General features: G+C 46.2%; 2 protein-coding genes across 2 annotated transcripts in view; one reads left to right on the forward strand and one right to left on the reverse strand.

The window, feature by feature from the left end:
- Positions 1-11834, forward strand: part of AGO2 (argonaute RISC catalytic component 2) — a 92248-nt gene extending 80414 nt beyond the window's left edge. Inside the window, exon 19 of the mRNA XM_061123131.1 lies at positions 215-11834. Coding sequence (XP_060979114.1) covers positions 215-323 — 109 coding nt within the window. The 3' untranslated portion in view covers positions 324-11834. The remainder of the gene's footprint in view (positions 1-214) is intronic.
- A 2537-nt stretch (positions 11835-14371) lies between these two features.
- On the reverse strand, positions 14372-18585 carry CHRAC1 (chromatin accessibility complex subunit 1). Its single transcript, XM_061123132.1, has 3 exons — positions 18316-18585; positions 16439-16565; positions 14372-15853 (listed from the first exon to the last, which is right to left on the reverse strand). The coding sequence occupies exons 1-3, from the start codon at positions 18460-18462 to the stop codon at positions 15741-15743; spliced, it is 387 nt and encodes a 128-aa protein (XP_060979115.1). The 5' UTR covers positions 18463-18585; the 3' UTR covers positions 14372-15740.
- Between the last annotated feature and the right edge of the window lie 2212 nt (positions 18586-20797).

Here is a 20797-nt window from a genome sequence, read left to right on the forward strand (position 1 = left end):
TGGCAGCTGCTTTTCCAGAGAGGGACTGGGTGGGGTCCCCAGTGGCTGGAGCCGATTGTGACGCAGACACCCAAAAGCCAGCCTCTTTGCCGCCGCTCGCTAGCTGTATGGCCGCCTTGCTAGAGGGCTGGTGTGTGGCCCTCACTTAGCTGCCAGTGTGCTGCCTCGTGATGCACTAAAGGCTGCGTGCACTCTCTGTCCCCCATCCCCGCAGTGCTGAAGGAAGCCACACCTCCGGGCAGAGTAACGGACGCGACCATCAGGCATTGGCAAAGGCCGTGCAGGTCCACCAGGACACGCTGCGCACCATGTACTTTGCTTGACATGTTCCAGTGTTTACGATTGTGTACCGAGTGGGATTCACATGAGACCAGCTACACTCAGACCAACCAATGCCCAGCCCTTCCGTGACAGCCAGCATCGAACATGACACGTCATCCATTTTAGTAGATTCTCCGTTTTCCAGAATGCCTTCCGTCCCAGACTTCAAACTTGGATTTTGAACTGCAGACCTGTATGAGACCCCCATTGTCGTTGGAAATATGGTTTGCCAAAATCTTATAAGCTGCTTATTGAAATAGAGTCCCGTGTTTCCTAAAAATCTCCTAAACCCAGTTTATGAACTCAGGGCTTTAAAACATTTTTAATTTATTTGGTCATTCAATTTACTTGTTTTTAACACATGATTCTCTATGAAATTGATGGGCTCAAACTAGCTGTGAACGTTCTATGAGAGTGAAAGCAACACAAAACACGCTGTGGTTTTAAAGCCTTGAACATTCTGACGTTGTCACTAAAGTTTGTTTCAGAGTGACGCCGACGCACTCCTGACCTGGCTCCCACCAGCTGTCCGGGACCCGAGGGCAGGGGCCAGGCGAGACGCCCGGCGTCTCTCGTTCTGCCACCGGCCGCCTTCCACGCAGCTCGAAGGAGGACGTGGTGGCAGAAGATGGGCCGTGTGTGTTTATAACATTTACAGGTCCAGAGAGATTGGCAGACAAGTGCCATTTTAATAAATAATTACTTAAAAAAAGAAAAAAGACAATATGCCGACAGTCTAATCATAAGATTTGTCCTATAGGACTGTGACATTTATTTTCCAAAGTTTCTAAAGAATACGGGTCTGTGGTGATAAATACAGTACAATCCTTTTTCACTGTTATGTCTTTAATGTAAGAGAAAAAATATATATATCTGGTTTGCAGTATTAATGTGGTAGGTAGATGCTGTTTTTCATTTTATTGACTACGGGGTGCTTCTTGTGATCTGTTCAGCATATCAAGAGTGTTCTGAAGCCTGGACCACCCCTTGTGGTTCTCAGTGCTGAAGGGCAGGAGTGTGCGGTTGACTCCGTGTGCCCGTGGCCCGCCCCCACGCGTTGAGTGCACAGCCTGGCCCTCCGGGGCCCGGGTGTGCTCCTGGCAGTCACGCCCCTTCCCCGCCCCCTCACCCTTGTGTGTCGTGCAGCCGATTAAGCACAAATGGAATGTATGTGTCCTTCCACTCCTGGGAGCGAGTCCGTGTAGCAGCGTGCACATCCATCTGCGTGTGTTTTGTTAGCCAAGCGTCATAGGATCTATGCACTGAAACTAGAGAAGGCTGTCGGTGGTGGCCCTCTGCCGGACGTGAGGCCAGTGGTCTGCGAAGGAGCGCTGCCCTCGGCGGGTGGCTGATGGCAGAGTGGCGGGAGAGGCAGGCCCTTCTGCTAGGATTTGCATCCTGGCCCCAGACGTGGGTTCGCCAATCAAGAAACCGTTGCACTAAGAGTAATACTGTGGACAGCTCAAGAGCTCTGTTGTGCTAGGGGGGGCTTTCTGTCCTCGTAGGCTGTTGGTACAGAAGTCAAATCCATGTTCAGTGCAGAGTCCAGGGAGGAGGCAAGCCTTCCCTGGTGCTGATTCACGTCTGTAGGTTCCCTCAGGCCCTGCCGATGGCCCTGCCCATCCAGGCCTAACACTGGCCTCTGGCGCTGGGGTGTCTCCTGCTGGGGTGAGTGCCTGCCTCCGTCTTGTGTCGGGGCTCTGAGGGGCCAGGAGGGGTGGGGACATGCTGTGGGGGACGCTTGGCCTGGATTTTGGGGGCAGCGACAAAGGGATGACTATTATTTGTGTCAATATATACTCAGAGTGGTGTATGTGTGCACGCACAATGTGGGTGTCTTATTAATGGCATTAGTCTCTTCTTGCTGTACCTTTTTTTTTTTTCTTTTTAAATGACAGAAGCCTCTGCTCAAAGAAATGTTGCAATTCCCTGTCATTTTATTATCAAGTGGCACTTTCTCCTATTCTGAGGGACACCAGTACAATCCACTCTTGGCTTAAATTACTGGGAGCATTCAAGCGAAGGAGGGAATCTTCTCACTAAAACACTTTCAAAGTCTTCAATGAGGTTGGTTTTCAGCCATGTTCAGTATCATGTAGAACTGTGTCTCCAAGGTATGTTTTTACCACTTGCAACAGGATCTGGGGTGGGGTCAGGGCGGTAGTGGTAAAAAAAAAATTCAGTCTCCCACGCTCGCTGCTGAGTCAGAATCTCCAGGGTGGGGGCTGGGCATTGAGTTTGTCACCATCAGCTGGGGGCTTGGGCTGCCTGGAGTCTGAGAACCTCTGATCTAGAACCTTCTGGAGAGGATGCTCCCCCAGGCACTCCTTTGGGCAATGCAGGAAGACGTCTTCTGAGCTAATGTGCTGGGGAAGACTACAGGCTGGCAGAAAATGAGACCTAAATTCTTAAAAAAAAAAATTCATTTTGAAGAAAAGTTTTCTTTCTAGAGGGCCAAAGTACTTTTGAGACGGGTACTTTTTACAGCCCTAGGCTTGTTTTATAAAACTTTTACTACTTAAGAGCATTCATAAACCAGACGTCTCCAGCTGAGGTAGCTACATACCTTTGTGCGTGTCTGATGGTTCAGAATTGAAATGGCTGTAGTTACAATTTCTCAGGTAAAGAAGTGTTTTCCCAAATTCCTACCAATCCCCCCACTATTAGGATAAGTTTTGAGACAGCATGAAACCTCAGAGTACAGTAGAGTGAGTCCAAGCCCTGCTCGCGTGGAAGCCGAGAAGGGCCCCTGCCTGTCTGAGCAGGTCGTGCCCACCCATCCCCCCAAGAGTGACCTTGAGGCTGGCCCGAGAGGGGCTCCGGGCACCTCCGGACTCCGCCCGTGTTTGAAGGGTTTCCTGAGGTCCGTGCAGGTTGCAGAGGTGTCTGCTCGCTGGCTTTGCCCCACCCCACTGTTAAGGAAGGTGTGCCTTGCTTTAAGCAAACTGAATGTGAAAATTGTGATGTAGAGATCTGGATTCATTTCAAAGGAAAACTGGGATTTATCTCATCTCTTTAGAAGAGGCGTCTCAGTTAGATTCTTATCCTGGTGCTCTTCCTAGTGTATTTGGTAACATTCACCCAGAGAAAAGGTAACGTAGGCCCCTGTCTTCACCACTTCCTAGTCTGTTGGACAGGCTCTCGCCCTGATTGCTGAGTGATGAAAGAAACCCAGGGAGCGGTGTTGGTCGCCGTGAGGAGAGCCCCCTGGCCCTGCTGAGATGCCATCCTGCTGTTGGTGTACTTACTTTGATAAGCTCAGATGTCCCCGGTTCAGACACATTTTATAAAATGTGTACCTGTACCTTTAGAAAGGGAGTGTTTGGGTTTTGGTTTTCTGCTTCAGAAAGTCTTTGCAGACACACTTGATGCTACGTTTTCGGGTCTGCCTCTTTTCAAGATGGTGTTGCTTTTTGGCAGCTTTCTCACACTCCGTGCTTGGGTGTTTGTGCCCTGGAACCACAAGAGACCCCTGGCCGCTCTGCGGGCTTCCCCGGGAGGGCTGGTCGGAGGTGGAGTGACCTCTGTGTGCTGTGTGAAGTGCTGTGACTGAGGTTTACCCCAGCGTGCGCTCCTTAAAAGACACAGTTCAAGTTCAATTACTACAGCAGGGTTGTGGGGGGTGGGTATTGATGTATATTGTACGTACTCTTATTGTTGTTAAATGCAAATGTTGCTATTTATTTTTTTTTTTCCCTTTCTGCTCTGGTTTGATTTGCCTGACAATGGATATTACCGTGCATGTGGTACCTGGTGAATATGATAGAAATTATTTCCCCCAACTTTTATAAATTACCTGATGTTTACCTTCGAGTTTGCTGGATGATTTATTTTTGAAAGCCACAAATGTAATTTTTCTGGATGAATTGTTTTTCTTATATATGCAGCGGTGTAATTTTGCATTGATCTGCAGGGTGATTTAAATTTTATTTTTACAAGGCAGTTTTTCAGGCAGATTATATATTTGATACAATACGTTAAGGGTAGGCCAGCCAAGCGTCCTGCAGTGGGGAGACCAGACTGCCTTGAGGAGGCTCTGGAGGCCGGGGCAGCTTCTCTTGGCCGCTCGGTGCCAGGCAAGCGCTCGGCTCATTTCATGCAGCCGTCCCTCGGGATCTGACGGAATCCTTGAGTGGGACTTTGATCTGTTGGACAGTTCAAAGGATTTTTTCATGGGCATTTTCCTACACCTAAGGCAGTTCCATTAGGAGGAGCTTTAGAAGCTGACATAATCCAGACAGTGGACAATCCCAGTGGCCCGGACAAGCCATAGAATTTCCCTGTGACCTCTCTCTAACTCATCTCTCACGCTCATGAGAAAAGGAATGTACAAATAAATAGAAACTTCCTCAGTGTTCATACACCTCACTTTCAGAATGCAGATACCTTATTTATATTTAAAGCCCTCCCCCAAAGCAACCAAGAATATTCTCTCTAGCTGCCGTGCCAGCAGTCGCGGCTGCAGTGACGTTTCTCAGTGTAGACACAGTGCACGTGTGACTGTGTAATAGGGCTGTCCGTGTTACACACACATGCTGACTTTTTGTAAGGAAAATTTTCAACTCAAAATAATTGCACTGATTTTTTGACAGCTTCCTTTTTATTATGTCCAACTTTGCATCTGCTGTACTTGTTTGAAATGATTGTAAATAGATTTAGGATAGCAGAAATGGTGTGAAACAACATGTTGCTTTGTTTTGGTGACTCTGCCATGGTTTTCAGTATTATGTGTTAGAGCTGTGTGGGCTGCCCGCTGCCCTTCCCCTTCTGCAGCCATGTCTCTGTGTGTGTGTGTGTGTGTGTCTGTGTGTGTGCGCGTGTGTGTGTTGACCATTCATGAAGGACAAATTAGCCTCTTTGCCGTCTTTTTCTGGAAGGAAGTCTGTGGTCTATCGGAAGGAGAATGTGCTCCCTCCTTGCAGTCTGAAGATTTAATTCTAAGAGGATTAGTTCTAAATCCCTTGAATACTTCTGGTCTGTTTAATTCCTTGTTATTTGCCATGACTCCCTAAAGCATGTGCTTCTACCTCCGTCCAGCATTTGACAGCTCAGAGAGGAAGTGTCTGAACGGCCAATGTTACTAGCGAGTCAGGGTCCCTCTTGCTTCTCTTTGGTCAGCCGTCATTTGAAAGCCGTGAGGTTGCTGTTGTGTTAGAACTGTCATTTGTGGCTTAATCCACAGATGCCAAGCAGACCTGAGCCCCAGTGCTGTCCGTTCCTCTGGGCCTCGCGCGTTGGCCAGACGAGAAGTGGGGGCTCGAGCCCAGCGTGTGATTCCACTTGTGGGCAGGCTCCCCAGTCGCAGACACACAAAGGAGCTTTTACACCCACGCCAGCCAGTCACCTGAGTGTGTGTTCCCGTCACGTTGACGCCATCTCAGCGCCTTCACTTAATGCTTTTTTTTTTGGATGTTTTGCCATTTTGTTGTCTAAAGTGAATGTATTGGCTTAGCCATATCACTACAGAAGGTGGTTTCTCGTAAGTACCTTTTAGTTTAAAAATAAATAAACGCAGATAAAGGCTACCTCTGAATTCTCAATAGATTCATGTTTGCTTTTAAGCGTAGCTGTCCACACTGAAAATAGCCAAAATGTTGCCTGAATAAACAGAATCGTGAACATCTCTCTGTTCAGTTCTGGCTTGAACATTGCGTGCCATACTGTGACCCATGGGCAGTCCCCTCCCCCCAACCCGGCTGTCCGGGTGGACCAGGGGCTCCTCAGGGCTGCCCAGCTCCGACGTGCTGGGACCCTCAGTGGCCGGCAGGAAGGACGCGCGAGGGCCCTTCTGCGCCGCCCTCGGGAGCGGGGCCTCGGGCAGCGGGACCTGGAAGGGGCCTGCTGTCCTGGCATTTCCCTGTCCTGTTTGATATAAGGAAGCACTTTTTCTTTCCTGCTTTACTTATGAATGGGTTGAAAGTGGCTCCTTCTCTCTCCTCCCTTTTTGTATACTCTGTAAAATCACAAAGGTGCTTAAACACCAACTCTCGTGCAAATAGTTACTCTTCTACAGTAGCTGCATGGTTTCAAAATGCAGTGCAGGTGTCACTGACCTCCGACTTGGGAACCCTTGAGTGCTCTCACTCCATACTTTAAAACGAGCCAAGGTTCAAAAGCAAAATATTCTGTTCAAATCCAAGGCCCTTTGAGAGGAGCACAGGGGCCAGGGCGGCAGCATCCTGAACGGGCGGCCGTTCCCGCTGCCGGCGCCCCAGACTGGACGCCCCCTGCGGGGCGGCTGGCCTGGGAGAACTTGGCAGCCTGTGTGATTTACCACTTTGCCGTCAGAAATGTGCTGTGCCCACACGCTGATGTGGGACTATCAGGCTCACCCTCTGCTCCTTCGCATCTTTTCTTTAGGTTCCTCGTGTTCTCATCTTCAGAAGGTGAGCATTTGCTTTGAAGTCTGGAGGGACAGGCGTCTGGGTGGGAGGTGGCGGCTCCGAGCTCCTCTGGACACACCTCAACCTTGACTTTGGCCCAGAGAGATTCCAGGGGCACCATTAGGAGGAAGCCCTTGCCTTTAACGCCACATGCTGTGCTATAATGCCCAGAGCGCCAAGTGCCCTTTGCAGTCTTAAGAATGTGCAGTTCTGCAGTCGCGCTGTCCTGTAGACATAGACCACCCCAAGGGGTGTGGACGTGGGGGGTGCCTGCCACATCCACCAACCTGCTTCAGCCCAGAGCTGCTGGGCTCTTCTTCAGTGACTCGGTTTGCAGCCGGAATTGCAGGCAGGGTTTTCTGGTGGCCCCCTGGGGCCCCAACGTGGGCCTCCTCCCTCTTCGCCACCTTTGCGCTCATGAAAGGTCACTAAAGATGAGGGAACTGAAGAAGATTATTGGTGCTTTTGTTAACATGTTTCTGTCTTACTGGTTGCTGTGAGAAATGCAGTATGTTAGACCTTAGATGGCCCTGATGGTGTGACTGAGGGCTGAGTCCTCACCCTCAGACAGTCAGAGGAGGCTAGTTACAACTTGCTTGGATGTGAGTAGTTCAGAGTTAAAGCTAAAACACCAAATACTGACTACCCCAACCCCATGTGTCTCTGGGAACCTCATGTTCAGGCCAACCTCATTCAGTACTTCTGGAATCTTCAAGGTCCTCAGACCTGGAAGTCAATCCCAGGATCGACTTGACAAAACTGGGCGCTCATGTGGGGAGCACTGGGCTCCTCTGGGCTCTGGAGATGCTGGCAACAACCCTAGGTGTGGGCGAGGGCAGCCCCTCTGGCCCAGGAGGCAGGTGGTGCCCAGGCCTCCCTGGCCTCTGGTGGTGCCAAGTGGAGCACGCTCTGGAGACCCCATCTCGGCCTCTGTGCCTTTCACGTCCAATCCTCAGCGTCCTTTCGGAATCGCATCAGGGCTGCGTCGTTGTTGGAAGGAAGCTGGCCCTCTGCCCTTGAAGCTGCCTCTGCTCCTTGGCTCCCATGGATGGCCCCCTGCGGGAACCGCTGGATTCTGGCTGGGGCCTCCTCCCAGGGCCTGAGCACATCTGTCCACAGGACCTCTCTCTCAGTCAGGCACTGACCGTGACCACCGGCCACCCTGGGGGTTTTGTTCTCATTCACTCATCGAGAATGTTGAGTGTAACGGAATGAGACTGGTTTCAGGAAGGAATTGGAGCCGGCACTGTGTCTTTGTGAGATGCGTGTGGAGACTCGGAGGTCGGGTGCGTCTCAGGCGCGGGAGTGTTCTTTGTGGTGGTTTGTCACATGCGGGGAGTGGTGTCAGCTGGAGCCCTGCACGCAGGACTCAGGCTCTGCCACCTTGAAGATGTAGGTTTTAGCTCTGACTTTTCCAAGCCAGGTATTGAGTTGAGCAGATTTCTTGGCTGATGGTCCAGTTAAAAGCCACCCTTCTCTGTCAGTGGATGGTTTTAAGTGGGGGAAATGACCCAATGTTATTTAAACTTAAAAAGCCTTCTTGGTGGCCACCCTTGGTCCTCTCCTCTCCCCTCACCCTCCCTCTGGAAGGCAGAGGCGCCAGCCAGCAGGGGGCTGGATGGCAATGACCTTGGGTTCCTCTTCAAAGCCGGATGCACATGTGACTAGAATCCTGGGAAGTCTGCGGTTTAGCACTGAACTGAACGTCGCCTCCTGAGTTTGATCGTGGATTTTAAATGTAGTTGTTCAAGGTATCAACTCACGTTTTGTAATTATAGAGGCAAGCGAGTTTTTACTTTTTAAAGAGTTTTAAGGGAATAATTGTGAGTTTCTGTGCAGCAAAGTGGCTAATTACTCATTAAACATAAGAATGTAGTGTCTAAATCCAGATTTTTTCTTACCTCTGGTACACTTTAGATTGCTTACCTAATATGTATTGAGGGGTTTTTAACCCTGAGTTTTATCAACTTTTCTAGTTTTATTTTATTTTTATAAAATAATTGAAAAAACCAAAAATGAATTCAAAAGTTCCATAGGTAGATCTTTCCCCTTAATTTCCCACCCCGCCCCCGCAAAAAAAAAAAATTTTTAGAAAGACATTTTGAATCAAAATGTATATGACCATGTAAAGTTTACTGTTTTCTAAGAAGCTGAGCAGCTAAAGGGCCTCATTTCAGGTGGTACTGTGCGTACTGTCTGCGGACGTGTCTACCTGTGTGGTGGGTCTACGTGGCAGTGTCTTGTGCTTGCAGTATAGAGACCGTGCATTGCTGTTGTGTAAATGGACAGTTCCTGTATAAACTAGTGTTTATATGCATTGGCCTCTGTATGACTTTTCATTTGCTACATGATTTGTAAAATTAAATATGAAATTATAGTACCTACTAAATACGCTTCTGAGGCTTCCTGTCCTTGTCTTTTAGTTTAATACCATTCTGTGTGTTCTGAGGATGTTCCATGCTTGCATGATGCTAGGTGGTAATGCCACTTTAAATTAAGCCTTAATCGGATATTAAATTTGTAAGTTTCAGAGTATGCAAAAATATTAGGCAGAATGAGTTTAAACTGTTCAGATCAAGATGCTATATCTTCATTCAGCAAGTCTCTTCTCCGGAGTTACAAAGGGAACTCTCCCTGATACAGCGCTCTCGCTCGCTGTCTGGTCTGGCTGCTGCCGTTGCTTGGTGAAAACGGACCATTGTGCATTTCTGTGGCAGTCGGTCAAAGACCTGTTCTGAAAGTCTTGAGACTTTGTCAGGGTTATTTTTAAATGTTTGATTTTATTTTTTTTCCCTCCAGTTTGAGATGTTTTTATGGCTGATGGAGAGTATGATTTGAGTATTAATCTTTGCAGACCTGCTCATGTTCTAAGCTTTCTTCAGGTAGTGCCACCTGTCATTGCTTCTGCTTATGATTAAATGGGTTTTTGTTTTTGTAAAAGCATCTTAAATTTAGACATAAAATGGAGGGGACCCAGCTTTCTTTACAATGTGGATCTACCTCAGTTAAACAGTTGGGTGCTATTTACTAAGCCTGTCAAACTAAATTGGAAAAAGTAACAAAACAGTGACATATATAACTCCACACAGAGCTTGAAAACATAATTTCCGTTTATTTAATAATATTTTTATTTATTTTGTGCCTTTCGTGTTTAATCCTAATACATTGAAAAAATCAGTATGAAATTAAATATTTTATATTGTACGTGGGAGAAAAAGCCCAATTGGCCATGGAATCTGAGAGATCACCCCAGCTAACTACTAACACATACTGGAATCCCAACTGCCCTCTTGTGAAAAGAAAAAATTAGGCCCAAGAGCAAATATGACATTTTACAAGCAAATTTCAAACTCTTCTATGCATATATTTGTAGCTATCACTTCATTTTCTGTGCCAATGAAGGGGCGGCCAAAACAGCTCACACACACTCTTGTCCTTGCTTCTTTCATCACGCGTGCCCCCCCACCCCCGCCCCAGGCATATTTTACTAGTTCATTTCATAAGTAACGGAAGGACTGTTGTCGATTTAGTCTCTCCCGACCTCCTGGTGGGGGTGCGGATAGCCATCGACAGAGGAAGGGAGAGCCCTGGGCGGTGGGGGAGGGGAGCAGGGGTGCTGCGCAGCACCCCAGGATTTCTGTGAGTTAGAAAAGCTTTCTGGCAGGTGAGAAAATAAGATAGGAGATCGATGACTTTCCATGCTTTTATATTTGGCAGTTTACAAGTCTAGACTTTTCCTACTATGGCAATCTTTTTTAATTCTTTGGAGGTAACACAATATTTTGGAGTCTTAAGAATTTGATTTTATACCAATAAGAAATAAAAATTAGGGATCTTTCCTGTAGTATATAGTTTTACTGTTTTAAAGAGATCTCTGAATTTTACAAGAGAACCAACATTCCTTAGTGGCAAAACTCTGAAGGTTGATTTGGGAGGCTTTTTGCTGCAGGATCTCAAAAAAAAAATTGGGATGATTCTAGTTAAATGTTTTTTAATTTTTAAACTTCCATCAGGTCAATATGTAAGCTATATTTTGTAAAGAGTAAATCATCCTTTAGTATGCTGCATGTAAAGATCAGCGTTGTTGCACTTTCTCAATAATAATACATGCCCTGCAATTGGCTCACCAGTAAGCATTTTGTTTTTACCTAACAAGAGTACTTTGGGGCAGGTGATTAAATTTATATAGGTACCTCAAGAAAAAACCTGAATATGCTGCATTTTGTTTCTTTAGCTTGTATATGTAGCATTTTGTTCTGCTCTTATTTTTTTTGTTTAGATATATGCTTTTTGGACCCCAACAGGCTGTTGAAGAGATCTTAAAGTTACTCTTGTAGGGTTACAGTATCCTTTTTTTTTTTTTTTTTTTAAACTTACTGCAATATCTGGTTCAAAGGTTGCCCACCAGGAGATTATACTTTACCCAAATACACCTGAGAAAAAGGATACCATGTTTGTAAGCAGACAATAATGTTTCCAATCCTTTCTGTTCATGCTGCTTTCTTAATTCTTTTCTCCATATCACCAAGAGGTTGGATGACTTACTTCTAAGGTCAGACTTAAACATCATGGCATCTTAATGTTTTCAACACAGACCTCATAAACTTGCCATTGAGTAAAGTAGCATGATCCTAAAGGTATTGCTGGCACTAGGCAGCCGCGTCCATCTGGGCTCTGAAGAGCCAGTCTTGACACTTCTCTGTTCCCAGCACTCACCCTAAACTGAACAGACGGGGAGTGGTCTTAATTGACAAAGATTAAACTGGTGAAGAAAGCTAAAGGCTGAGACACTGAGCATCTATTGTGGTGTTTAAGCTTAGCTGGGTCCTTTCGAGTTTGTTTTACAGCTTACTAGATTAAGTAGTTTGCACTATTTTTGCAATAAATCCATGGAAAACCTAACAGTTATTTGTTTTTGTTTCTTATTGTGTGTATATAAACTAATACTAAAAAGTTTGGCATAGTGTTTTTTTCACCTCCTTACATAACCTTTAACATGCACAGAATGCTGTAAATCTGATAAAATATGATGTGAATGATATTTTATAAAGTTATTTTGTATGGTGTCAATTTTGTTTTGACTCATAGTATGTCAGCAAAAAAAATAAAATAAAATTCCTTGTATTTACAGCTGCCTCTCCCAAAGACCTTCTGTTACTCATGTGTTTATTTGTTAAGATTAACACAGATTAAGATTCCAGGCTTCTGAGGTAGAAGCACGCCTTGGGTGACAGAAGCCTAGAGCCTTATTTTATATTTGGGCCCCTTGAGAATTGGGAGTCTGGGGATTAAAAACCTTCGGATTGAACTGGATGGAACAAATGTGGTGTCTAGGATGAGGTGGGTGTTCCCACTCTAGCAGCCATGAGAAAGGGTGAAGTAAAAAGTCATTCAGCTAAACCCCAATGAAGTGTGAACCCGAGCTCCATGTTGTGTGGGATACAGCTGAGCATATCTGGGGTCTGAGCCTAGTGGGTCACTTACCCTCTGCTTGGTGGCCTCCCTCTGGGCTGTCTGACTTCTGTCTGTACTGGAAAGAATATGTCGTGTTAAGAAATAAGGAAGGTGGGGTTAAGAAAACAGGAAAATAGCTGAGAATCCCTAGGATAGACATTGAGCTAAAGCAGGCCAAAGTTTTTGTTTTAAAGCTATTTTTTGATTTTTAAGAACAATGTTTTTTTTAAAAAAACAGTATGTGTTCACCATAGAAAATGTAAAAATTCAGATAAACATAGAAATTTTAAATTAACAGTAATCACAACAAAAAATCACAATCACACAAAATCTGTACCAAATATTTATAGGGCTTTATTTCTAACAAAATGGGAAACAAGAAAAAGTTTTTCAGATTTTTAAAAAGGAGAAAAAAATGGGGGCGGGGGGGAGGGGACAAAGAACAGGAAGCAACCCAAATTGCGAATTACCCATTCACCTGTGGAATGGGTAAAGAAATGGTACATCCATCCAAAGGAATCCTACTCAGCAGTAAAAAGGAATGGACTGCTGATACCTGCAAGTGCACTAGGCTAAAAATAAAGATTCAAAGCCTGCATACAAAAAAAAAAAAAGCCTGCATACTATATGATTCCATTTATATGACATGCTGGAAAGATGAGTGGGCAAACCATGGTCTGTGGGTCCAGTGTGGCCTGCTGTGTTTTTGTATGGCATATAAACTAATAATATTGACTTTTACATTCTTAAATGATTGTAAAGAAGTCAAAAGATTCCATGACCCATGAAAATAATACAAAATTTAAATTTCAGTGTCCATAAAGAAAAGTTTTCTCAAGTACAGACATGCTCATTCTTTTATGTGTTGTCTGTGGCTGCTTTTGAACTAGTAGTAGAGTTGTCTAGGAGTGAGAGATTCTGTAGCCCACAAAACTGTGGCCCTTTCTGGAAAAAGTCTGTGACTCCCGCTCTGGGGGGAGTCTGCCAGGGTGGAGGAGAGGAGCACGGTGCCTCGGTGGTCGCGGTTACATGCCTGCCTCTGTGAGCTCAGGACTGCACACTGGGGCTTCCCCGGGGGCTCCGTGCTAAAGAATTCACCTGCCAATGCAGGGGACACAGGTCTGACCCCTGGCCCAGGAGGGTCCCACATGCCCATGTGCCACGGACTATTGAGCCTGTGCTAGAGTCCGGGAGCCACAGCTCCTGAAGCCCGAACAGCCCAGAGCCCGTGCTCCACAACAGAAGAAGCCACTGCAATGAGAAGTCCACACACCGCAGCTGCAGGCTAGCCCCCCGTTCGCCACAACCAGAGAAGAGCCTGTGCAGGAACCAAGACCCAGCACAGCCAAAAATAAATTAGTTTTTAAAAAACCCTGTACATTAAAAAGTGGATTTTAAAATATTTTAATAAAATTTAAAAACAAGAAGGACACAAAACAGGAGCGACTGCCTGGGGATAAGGGAAGGAACTAACTTCAAGGGGATACAAAGGAACATCTGGGGTGACGGAATCGTTCTGTATATATTGACTGCTGACACGTCCAACAGAATGGACATTAAAGGATGATTTTACTGGATGAAATTTCAAACTCAATTTTAAAAAAAGACTGAAAAGGCAAGAGCTAAAATATACCCTATGTGAATAGAAATAGGGCTTATGGTTTTCTCTTGTGGATAATAAAAACAATTACTATGAAGGAATAGTAAAAATGATGGAGGTCTTCAATAATACAAAATGCTTTGTAATTTTTTAAGACAGACATGCTTAGGCAGAGGTAATATTTCTTACTGTATTTCATTTAATAATGTGATATGAAAATTTTCTCCAAGAATAGAAATATTAGAAAGTGCTTGTTTTTGGACTTCCCCAGTTATTCAGTGGTTAAGACTGTATGCTTCCACTGCAGAAGGCTCAATGATCCCTGGTTGGGGAACTAAGATCCCACATGTTGGCCAGTCAATGCAGGAGACCCAGGTTCGATCATTGATCCGGGAAGTTTCCACAAGGCTCCGGGCAACTAACCCTGTAAGCCATAGCTACTGAGCCCATGCACCTAGAGCCCTGCTCTGCAGAGAAGTCACCACAAAGAGAAGCCCACAGACCGCAACCAGGAGTAGGCCCCTGGCCACAGCCAGAGGAGTCCTAAGCACAGCAACAAAGATCAGGGCAGCCAAAACTAATTAAAAAAAAAACAACGAGTAATAGACGGCTCTAAAACTAGTTCCGTGACACATTTTACTATAAAAATATATACAGCTTTTAAATCAGAACTACAATGAGGTTATCATCTCACACGGATCAGAAAAAGTCTACAAACAATAAATGCTGGAGAGGGTGTGGAGAAAAGGGCACCATCTTACACTGTTGGTGGGAATTAAAACTGATATTGCCACTATGCAGAATAGTATGGAGATTCCTTAAAAAACTAGGAATGAAACTACCATATGACCCAGCAATCCCACTACTGGGCACATATGCTGAGGGAACCATGACACATACACCCCAACACTCTGCAGCACTACTTACGATAGGACACAGAAGCAACCTAGATGTCCATCGACAGATGAATGGATAAAGGAGCTGTGGTACATATACACAATGGAGTATTACTCAGCTATAAAAAGGAATGCATTTTCTAGAGCCTATTATAAGAGTGAAGTAAGTCAGAAAGAGAAAGAGAAACATTGTACATTAACACATATATAGGGAATCTAGAAAGATGGTACTGATGAACTCATCTACAGGGCAGCAACGCAGATGCAGACATACACAGGCTTTTGGACATGTGGGGGAGGGAGGTGGGATGATTTCAGACAGTAGCATTGAAACATACACATTACCATATGTAAAACAGATAGCCAGTGGGAATTTGCTGTATGAAAGAGGAAACCCAAAGCTGGTGTTCTGGATAACCTAGAGGGGTGGGATAGGGAGGGATGTGGGAGGGAGGTTTAAGAGGGAGGGAACATATGTATACCTGATTCATCTTGATGTATGGCAGAAACCATCACAATACTGTAAAGTAATTATTCTCCAATTAAAAATAAAATGTAAAAAAAAAAATACAGCTTTTAATAAAAAAGAAAAATTTATTTTACAGTTTAAAAAAATGCAGTAGTTGGACGAATACAAAGCCAGATTGTCTTGAAATACAAAAATCCTACCTACAGACTACATATTTAGCTAAAACAGGATCTAGCTGTTTACCAGAACTAATTTCAAAATATACATATGTGGATCTACACAACTGGTATTTTACAAGTTCTTGAAAATCTATCTTCAAACTAGAAAGTTAAGCAGAGTCCCGTTGCCTCTGGAGCTCAGCGCTGCAGTCGGGCTGTGCCTTCCGGTTCATAGTCTGTTCGCAGTCCCCTCCCACTCCAGCTGCAGCGTGAGCTTGGGGGAGAGAGGCTGCTGCCTGGGCTCCTTTCCTGTTGGCTATTTATGGCAGAGGTGCATTATGCCCAGTCTCAGCCAGGGAAGAACACGATGTCTGTGCAGTCTCTGAAGGGTGGACAGACAAACGCCGCTTCACAGCCAAGGTGCTGATGCGGGGGGGTCCTCGCTGCTGGTCTTCGGGGTCAGGATTCCGCTTCGTCGTCCTCACTGTCATCCTTGTTGTTCTCCTCCTCTCCTCTCTTCTCTTTAAGCATTTTCAGATATTTACTAGCTAAAATCTTCTTTGGTAATATATCTTAAAAACATAAAACTAACATCAGCAATGCAAATTTCAAAATGTGCTAGTCCCTGCTATGACCTCTAAAACAGGTTCCAAGAGGAGACAAATTTCAGACTACACTTCTGGGGTGAAATGGCAGGAAACTAGCACTGCCTCCTGACTAATGCTAAGTACCTGTTTCTGTTTCACCGATTACAAACTATGCTTTTCTCCGTGCTGGTAACCACTGGAAGCAACCCTGTCCAACCCACAGGACACAGCGCTGGCCCCAAGGACCACCTTAAGCTCTTTTTAGCTGTGGTGCACACAGCTTGTTCTGCGACAACAACGATGAGTTTGTTTCCCCATCCAAGTAAGGAGGAGTCTGAGGGATGGGCCTGCCCGGCTTGCCCAGACACCCTCTGCAGGATGCCAAGTTAATTCGCGCTCTAGGTAAACCTCATTGCAAACACTCAGGCAAAACTGAACCTCTAGTCCCGTGCCAGGTAAACTGGCACCTGGAGGAAGCACCAAGATGTCTATTTCAGTGAAAGCAGAAAAAGAGCGCAGGAAAAGCTGTAATTACTATTTTTTGACCAGAATGTTTCAAAAGTGAAGTACCTGCAAGGAACTGAAAAGTTTCCGACTCCTCCGCAGTATTTGATAAGTCACTATAGGTGAGTGCTTTCTTTTCTTTTCCACTGCCATGTCTATAGGAATACGTGGCGAGATATTGAACAAAGAGTTCCTAAAACAAAATGAAAAAATAAAATGAAAGGAGTGCTTTGAAAACCTACCAGACCTCACTTTTTAATTACATTAAGTTTAGATGATTGCAGATTATCTTGGTTCATCAAATTACAGGAGAAATAAAGGAGAAAGGAGAAATATAAGGTCAGGAAGAGAGTAAGGCTGAATTAAAGTTGGCAGGAAAGCAGGGATTTCCTAAAAGTTTATTTTAGATTTCTAACTTACAAAAAATATATAACAATAAATAACTGTTTAATGCCCAACCTCTACAGTTAAAGAGGGGCAAGAGACCATCCAAAAATTCTCTTTGCTCGAGAACACACATTGTGTACTCAATGTACATTGTGTAGGGTGGTCCCCCTACAACCCTAAGTCAACAACCTGAAGGTAAAAAATGATCAATTTCCTGTTTCACCCAGATACCTTCCCTAAGGCAACCATCTGAAATGAGCCTCTCTGTTTTATTTTAAATCCATCTAATTGAGTTAGTAAGGGATTAAAGAAGTAACTGCAAAACTCTTAACTCCTTAATATCTATAGAATGAAATGGTACAAATATCCCCAAACCACTCAATTTCCTACTTCCTTTAGCTACAGCTTTGACCAACATACCCTAGGGACACTGTCTACCCAACTAACAGGGCTGGAAAATGGATTCCAAGGAAAGTTAAAGACTGTGAAGCAGAAACCTGGCCAAGCGTTAAGAACAGGAAGGTTCTGGCCTACCTAGACCAAAGCAAGAGACAATTATTTGGGCCTAAGAGGGGGCTAAAACTTCAATTCTGGCCCAGGGTCCCTACAGTCAAAGCTATGGTTTTTCCACTAGTCATGGATGGATATGAGTTGGACCATAAAGAAAGCTAAGCATAAAAGAATTGATGCTTTCCAACTGTGGTGTTGGAGAAGACTCTTGAGAGAGTCCCTTGTACAGCAAGAAGGTCTAACCAGTCGATCCTAAAGGAAATCGACCCTGAATATTCACTGGAAGGACTGATGCTAAAGATGAAGCTCCAATACTTCGGTCATCTGAGACGAAGAGCCGACTCTATTACAAAAGACCCTGATACTGGGAAAGACTGAAGGCAGAAGAAGGGGACGACAAAGGACGAGATGGCTGGATGGCATCACCGACTCAACGAAACTCCGGGGGCTAGTGAAGGCTGGGGTCCCGCAGCCCACGCGGTCGCCAAGAGTCGGACACGACTCGTGGACTCTACAACAACTGGCCCAGGAGACTCGGGACTGCGTGGGCAAGCGGCCAAGCCCAGCCGCACCTTCTGAGGAAGCCGCGGGCCCTCTCCCTGAACCGTTTAAGGAGCTGGGGCACAAAGCCACGAAAAAGACCGGAAGCGGCAAGAGGAGGGGCTGTGGGGCCCCTGGTACAGTGACGCTCGAGGAGGGGACACCAAAAGTCACCTATGCGCCGCAGCCCAGATCTCCCCCGCGCGAGGGACGGCGGGAACGGGACGGGCGTGGCGACGAGGGCGCGAAGGAGGGCGGGAACGGAAAGAGCGGGCGGCTGGGCGCGCGAAGGAGGGCGGGAGCGGCACCGGGGGGCGGGGCGAAGGGCGCGCGCGAGGCGAGAGGGGCGTGAGGCGACCCTCAAAAGAAAACGGGCGGCGGCGCAGGGGCCCGAAGTGGACACGGCAGCTCGCAGGGCCCGGTGGGCGGGGCGGGGCGCGACGGTTTCGGGCGGCCCCCACCGCGGTCCCCCGCTCCTCAACTCCTCCCCGCGCGGCCCGCCTCACCGTGGCTTTGGCGGTGAGCACCAGCGCCTCCTGGTTGATGCTGGACACTTCGGGGGAGCTCTTCATGATGACCCGGATGCGGGACAGGGGCAGCGACACCAACCGCTGCTCCCCGCACTTATCCTTGCCCACGACCACGTCCGCCATCTCTGCGCCCCGCCCCCGCGGCGGCGGCGGCAGCCCCTAACAGTCGCGAAGTGGCCGGCCTACAGGGTCGGTGTAGGGGAGCGACGTCCCACTGCCCCGTGGGAGTTGTAGTGTTGGGTGGCGCGGCGGTGGGGGCAGACTACAAATCCCGTGATGCCGCGCTCCCCCCGCGGCTGTGCGCGCGGAGCGGAAATGCGACCTGAGGCTCCGGCTGGGCGGGGGCGGCTGTGAGTGATGGTTCGGCCTTGGGATGCTGAGAAATTCCGTGAAGGAAAACAGCGTGGGAAGAGAGAAACCGGGGCAAAAAGGGAAAAGGCTGGGCAGTGAGGAGAGAAAACAGCCCTACTGATTAGAAAGCGCTCTGCCGGCTAAAGGAGCCACAAGGCAGAGGCCCTGAGGGAGGAGGACCCTTTTAAGAAGCGCAAAATGACCGTTCTGTAGGCAGGTGTGCTAGGTGAAGTCCGAGAGGTAGCCGGGGGCTAGGTCCTGTTGGTTTTTATTCTAAGAAAAATGGGAAGTGGTTGAAAGATACCAGAGGGATGATGGGATATGTCTTAAGTTTCAGAAAGATGCCTCTGCTGAACGTGAGTAGACCGGAGGGCAGTCTCAAGGATAGAGAGATTGTAAAGGTGGAGGCAAAGAGATTGTAGAGTTGAAGGTGATTGCAAGTGAGGAGTTGGATGCTAATGTGACTGAAGGTGTCGTGAGTAAGGACTGGTAGGAAATAGCCACTGGCCGGATCAGATAGAGTATTGTAAATCATGGAATTCTTTCCAGAAGAGTTGGGAGGCCCCACTTAAGTTTTGCAAGGAATATTCAGGTGGCCATATGTGAATAGGCCATAGAGGAGTGAGAATGGAAGTAGGCAGAGGTAAGAAGCTGTTACAGGGATGGAGAGAGGTGGTGGAAATAGTAGGTTGTAGATTTGGGGGACCTAATTTGAAGATAGAGCCAACAGGTAATCTCTGAAAATTCAATTAACTATCAAGAAGAAAAAGGGATTTTATTCAAGCCAGAGGTTTATAAAGTAGAAGCAGATTCTCAGAAACTCTGAGAGCCCTTAACACCTTTTAGAAGTTGAAGGCATAGTAGGTACATTTTCAAGACAGAGGATTGTACATCAAAATGACGTACTGATGTTTTACATAGAGTTCACCAAAGATACACAACCCAGGTAAGCATGTGCAAAACAAGTCACGTGACCCCCTAAAGAGCTGAGAAAGCACAGTGTTCTTATAAGACGCTCCATCGCTAGCATGAAAAGAAAGAAAAAAGTTGATCTTCACAGTTGAGCAGGCACTCCTGCCTTTGAGGAGCTGTGGTGAATATGTAGTGCAGGTGCACACTACACGTCAGGGAGAGAAGGAGGAGGCCCAAACAGAATTTAAAATGTAATTGTTTCCTTGTCTTGCCATAAAATACAAATTTTACTTCATCATGGTCTTGCTAAGGGAAAGGATGGTGGTGAAAAGGATTGAGTTAAAGGATGGTGGTACTGTTTACTGATCTGGGGAAGGCTGCAGGAGGAGCAAATTTGGCAGGGGTGGGTTTAGAGCAAATTAAGTCTCAATTTCCTTGAAACACCAGTGGCAGTGTTGACTGGCCTGTTGGCTATTCCAGCCCGGAGTTCAGGCTGGAGCAGTGAAATACAGACCACCATTGTCCAGGTGATAATTAAAACCAAGGACCTGAATGAATGTATCTGGGAGGAGAGTGTAGATAGAGTACAAAAATCTGAGGACTATAACCTGGGTTACCCCAACATTTTGAGATGAAAAAAAATCCAGCAAAGGAAACTCGAAAGTGGCCATTGAGCAAAAGAAAAAACAACAGACTATATGTGTCTGTAAAGCCAATTGAAAAATACTGTTTCAACAGGATTGAATACTGCTAGGAGGTGGAGTAAGACTTGTCTTTCCACTCACAACAAAAGACTGTCTCCAAACCACTGTTTCCTCATTTGCAAAGATGAAACAGGAGAATCACACCCGTCTTGGGTTGTTAAAAGGTGTGAATATGCCTGGTGCATAAAGATCAAAGCCATCCCCCCATCCATCCAGTGCTGCCTCCCTCTCAGGTCAGCCGTGAGTGTCAGAGGAGCTGAGAAGGAGGAAGTGCTTTGCCAACCGTGCAGCACTCTGCAGAAGCCTAAACTACTGTGGGAATTTTTTCCTGTTCCTGTTACAAGGTCCTTTCACCCCAAATCAACTTCAGTTCCAAAATTCACATGAAAGGGGTCCGGAAGATTAAAAGTGTACCTTGTTTAACCTTTTTGATTCAATTCTGCCTATCACTTAGGCAATGATTACAAAACATAAAATGTGTACTTTGCAGA

This window comes from Dama dama, chromosome 21 (genome assembly GCF_033118175.1).
Source record: "Dama dama isolate Ldn47 chromosome 21, ASM3311817v1, whole genome shotgun sequence".
NCBI lineage: Eukaryota > Metazoa > Chordata > Mammalia > Artiodactyla > Cervidae > Dama > Dama dama.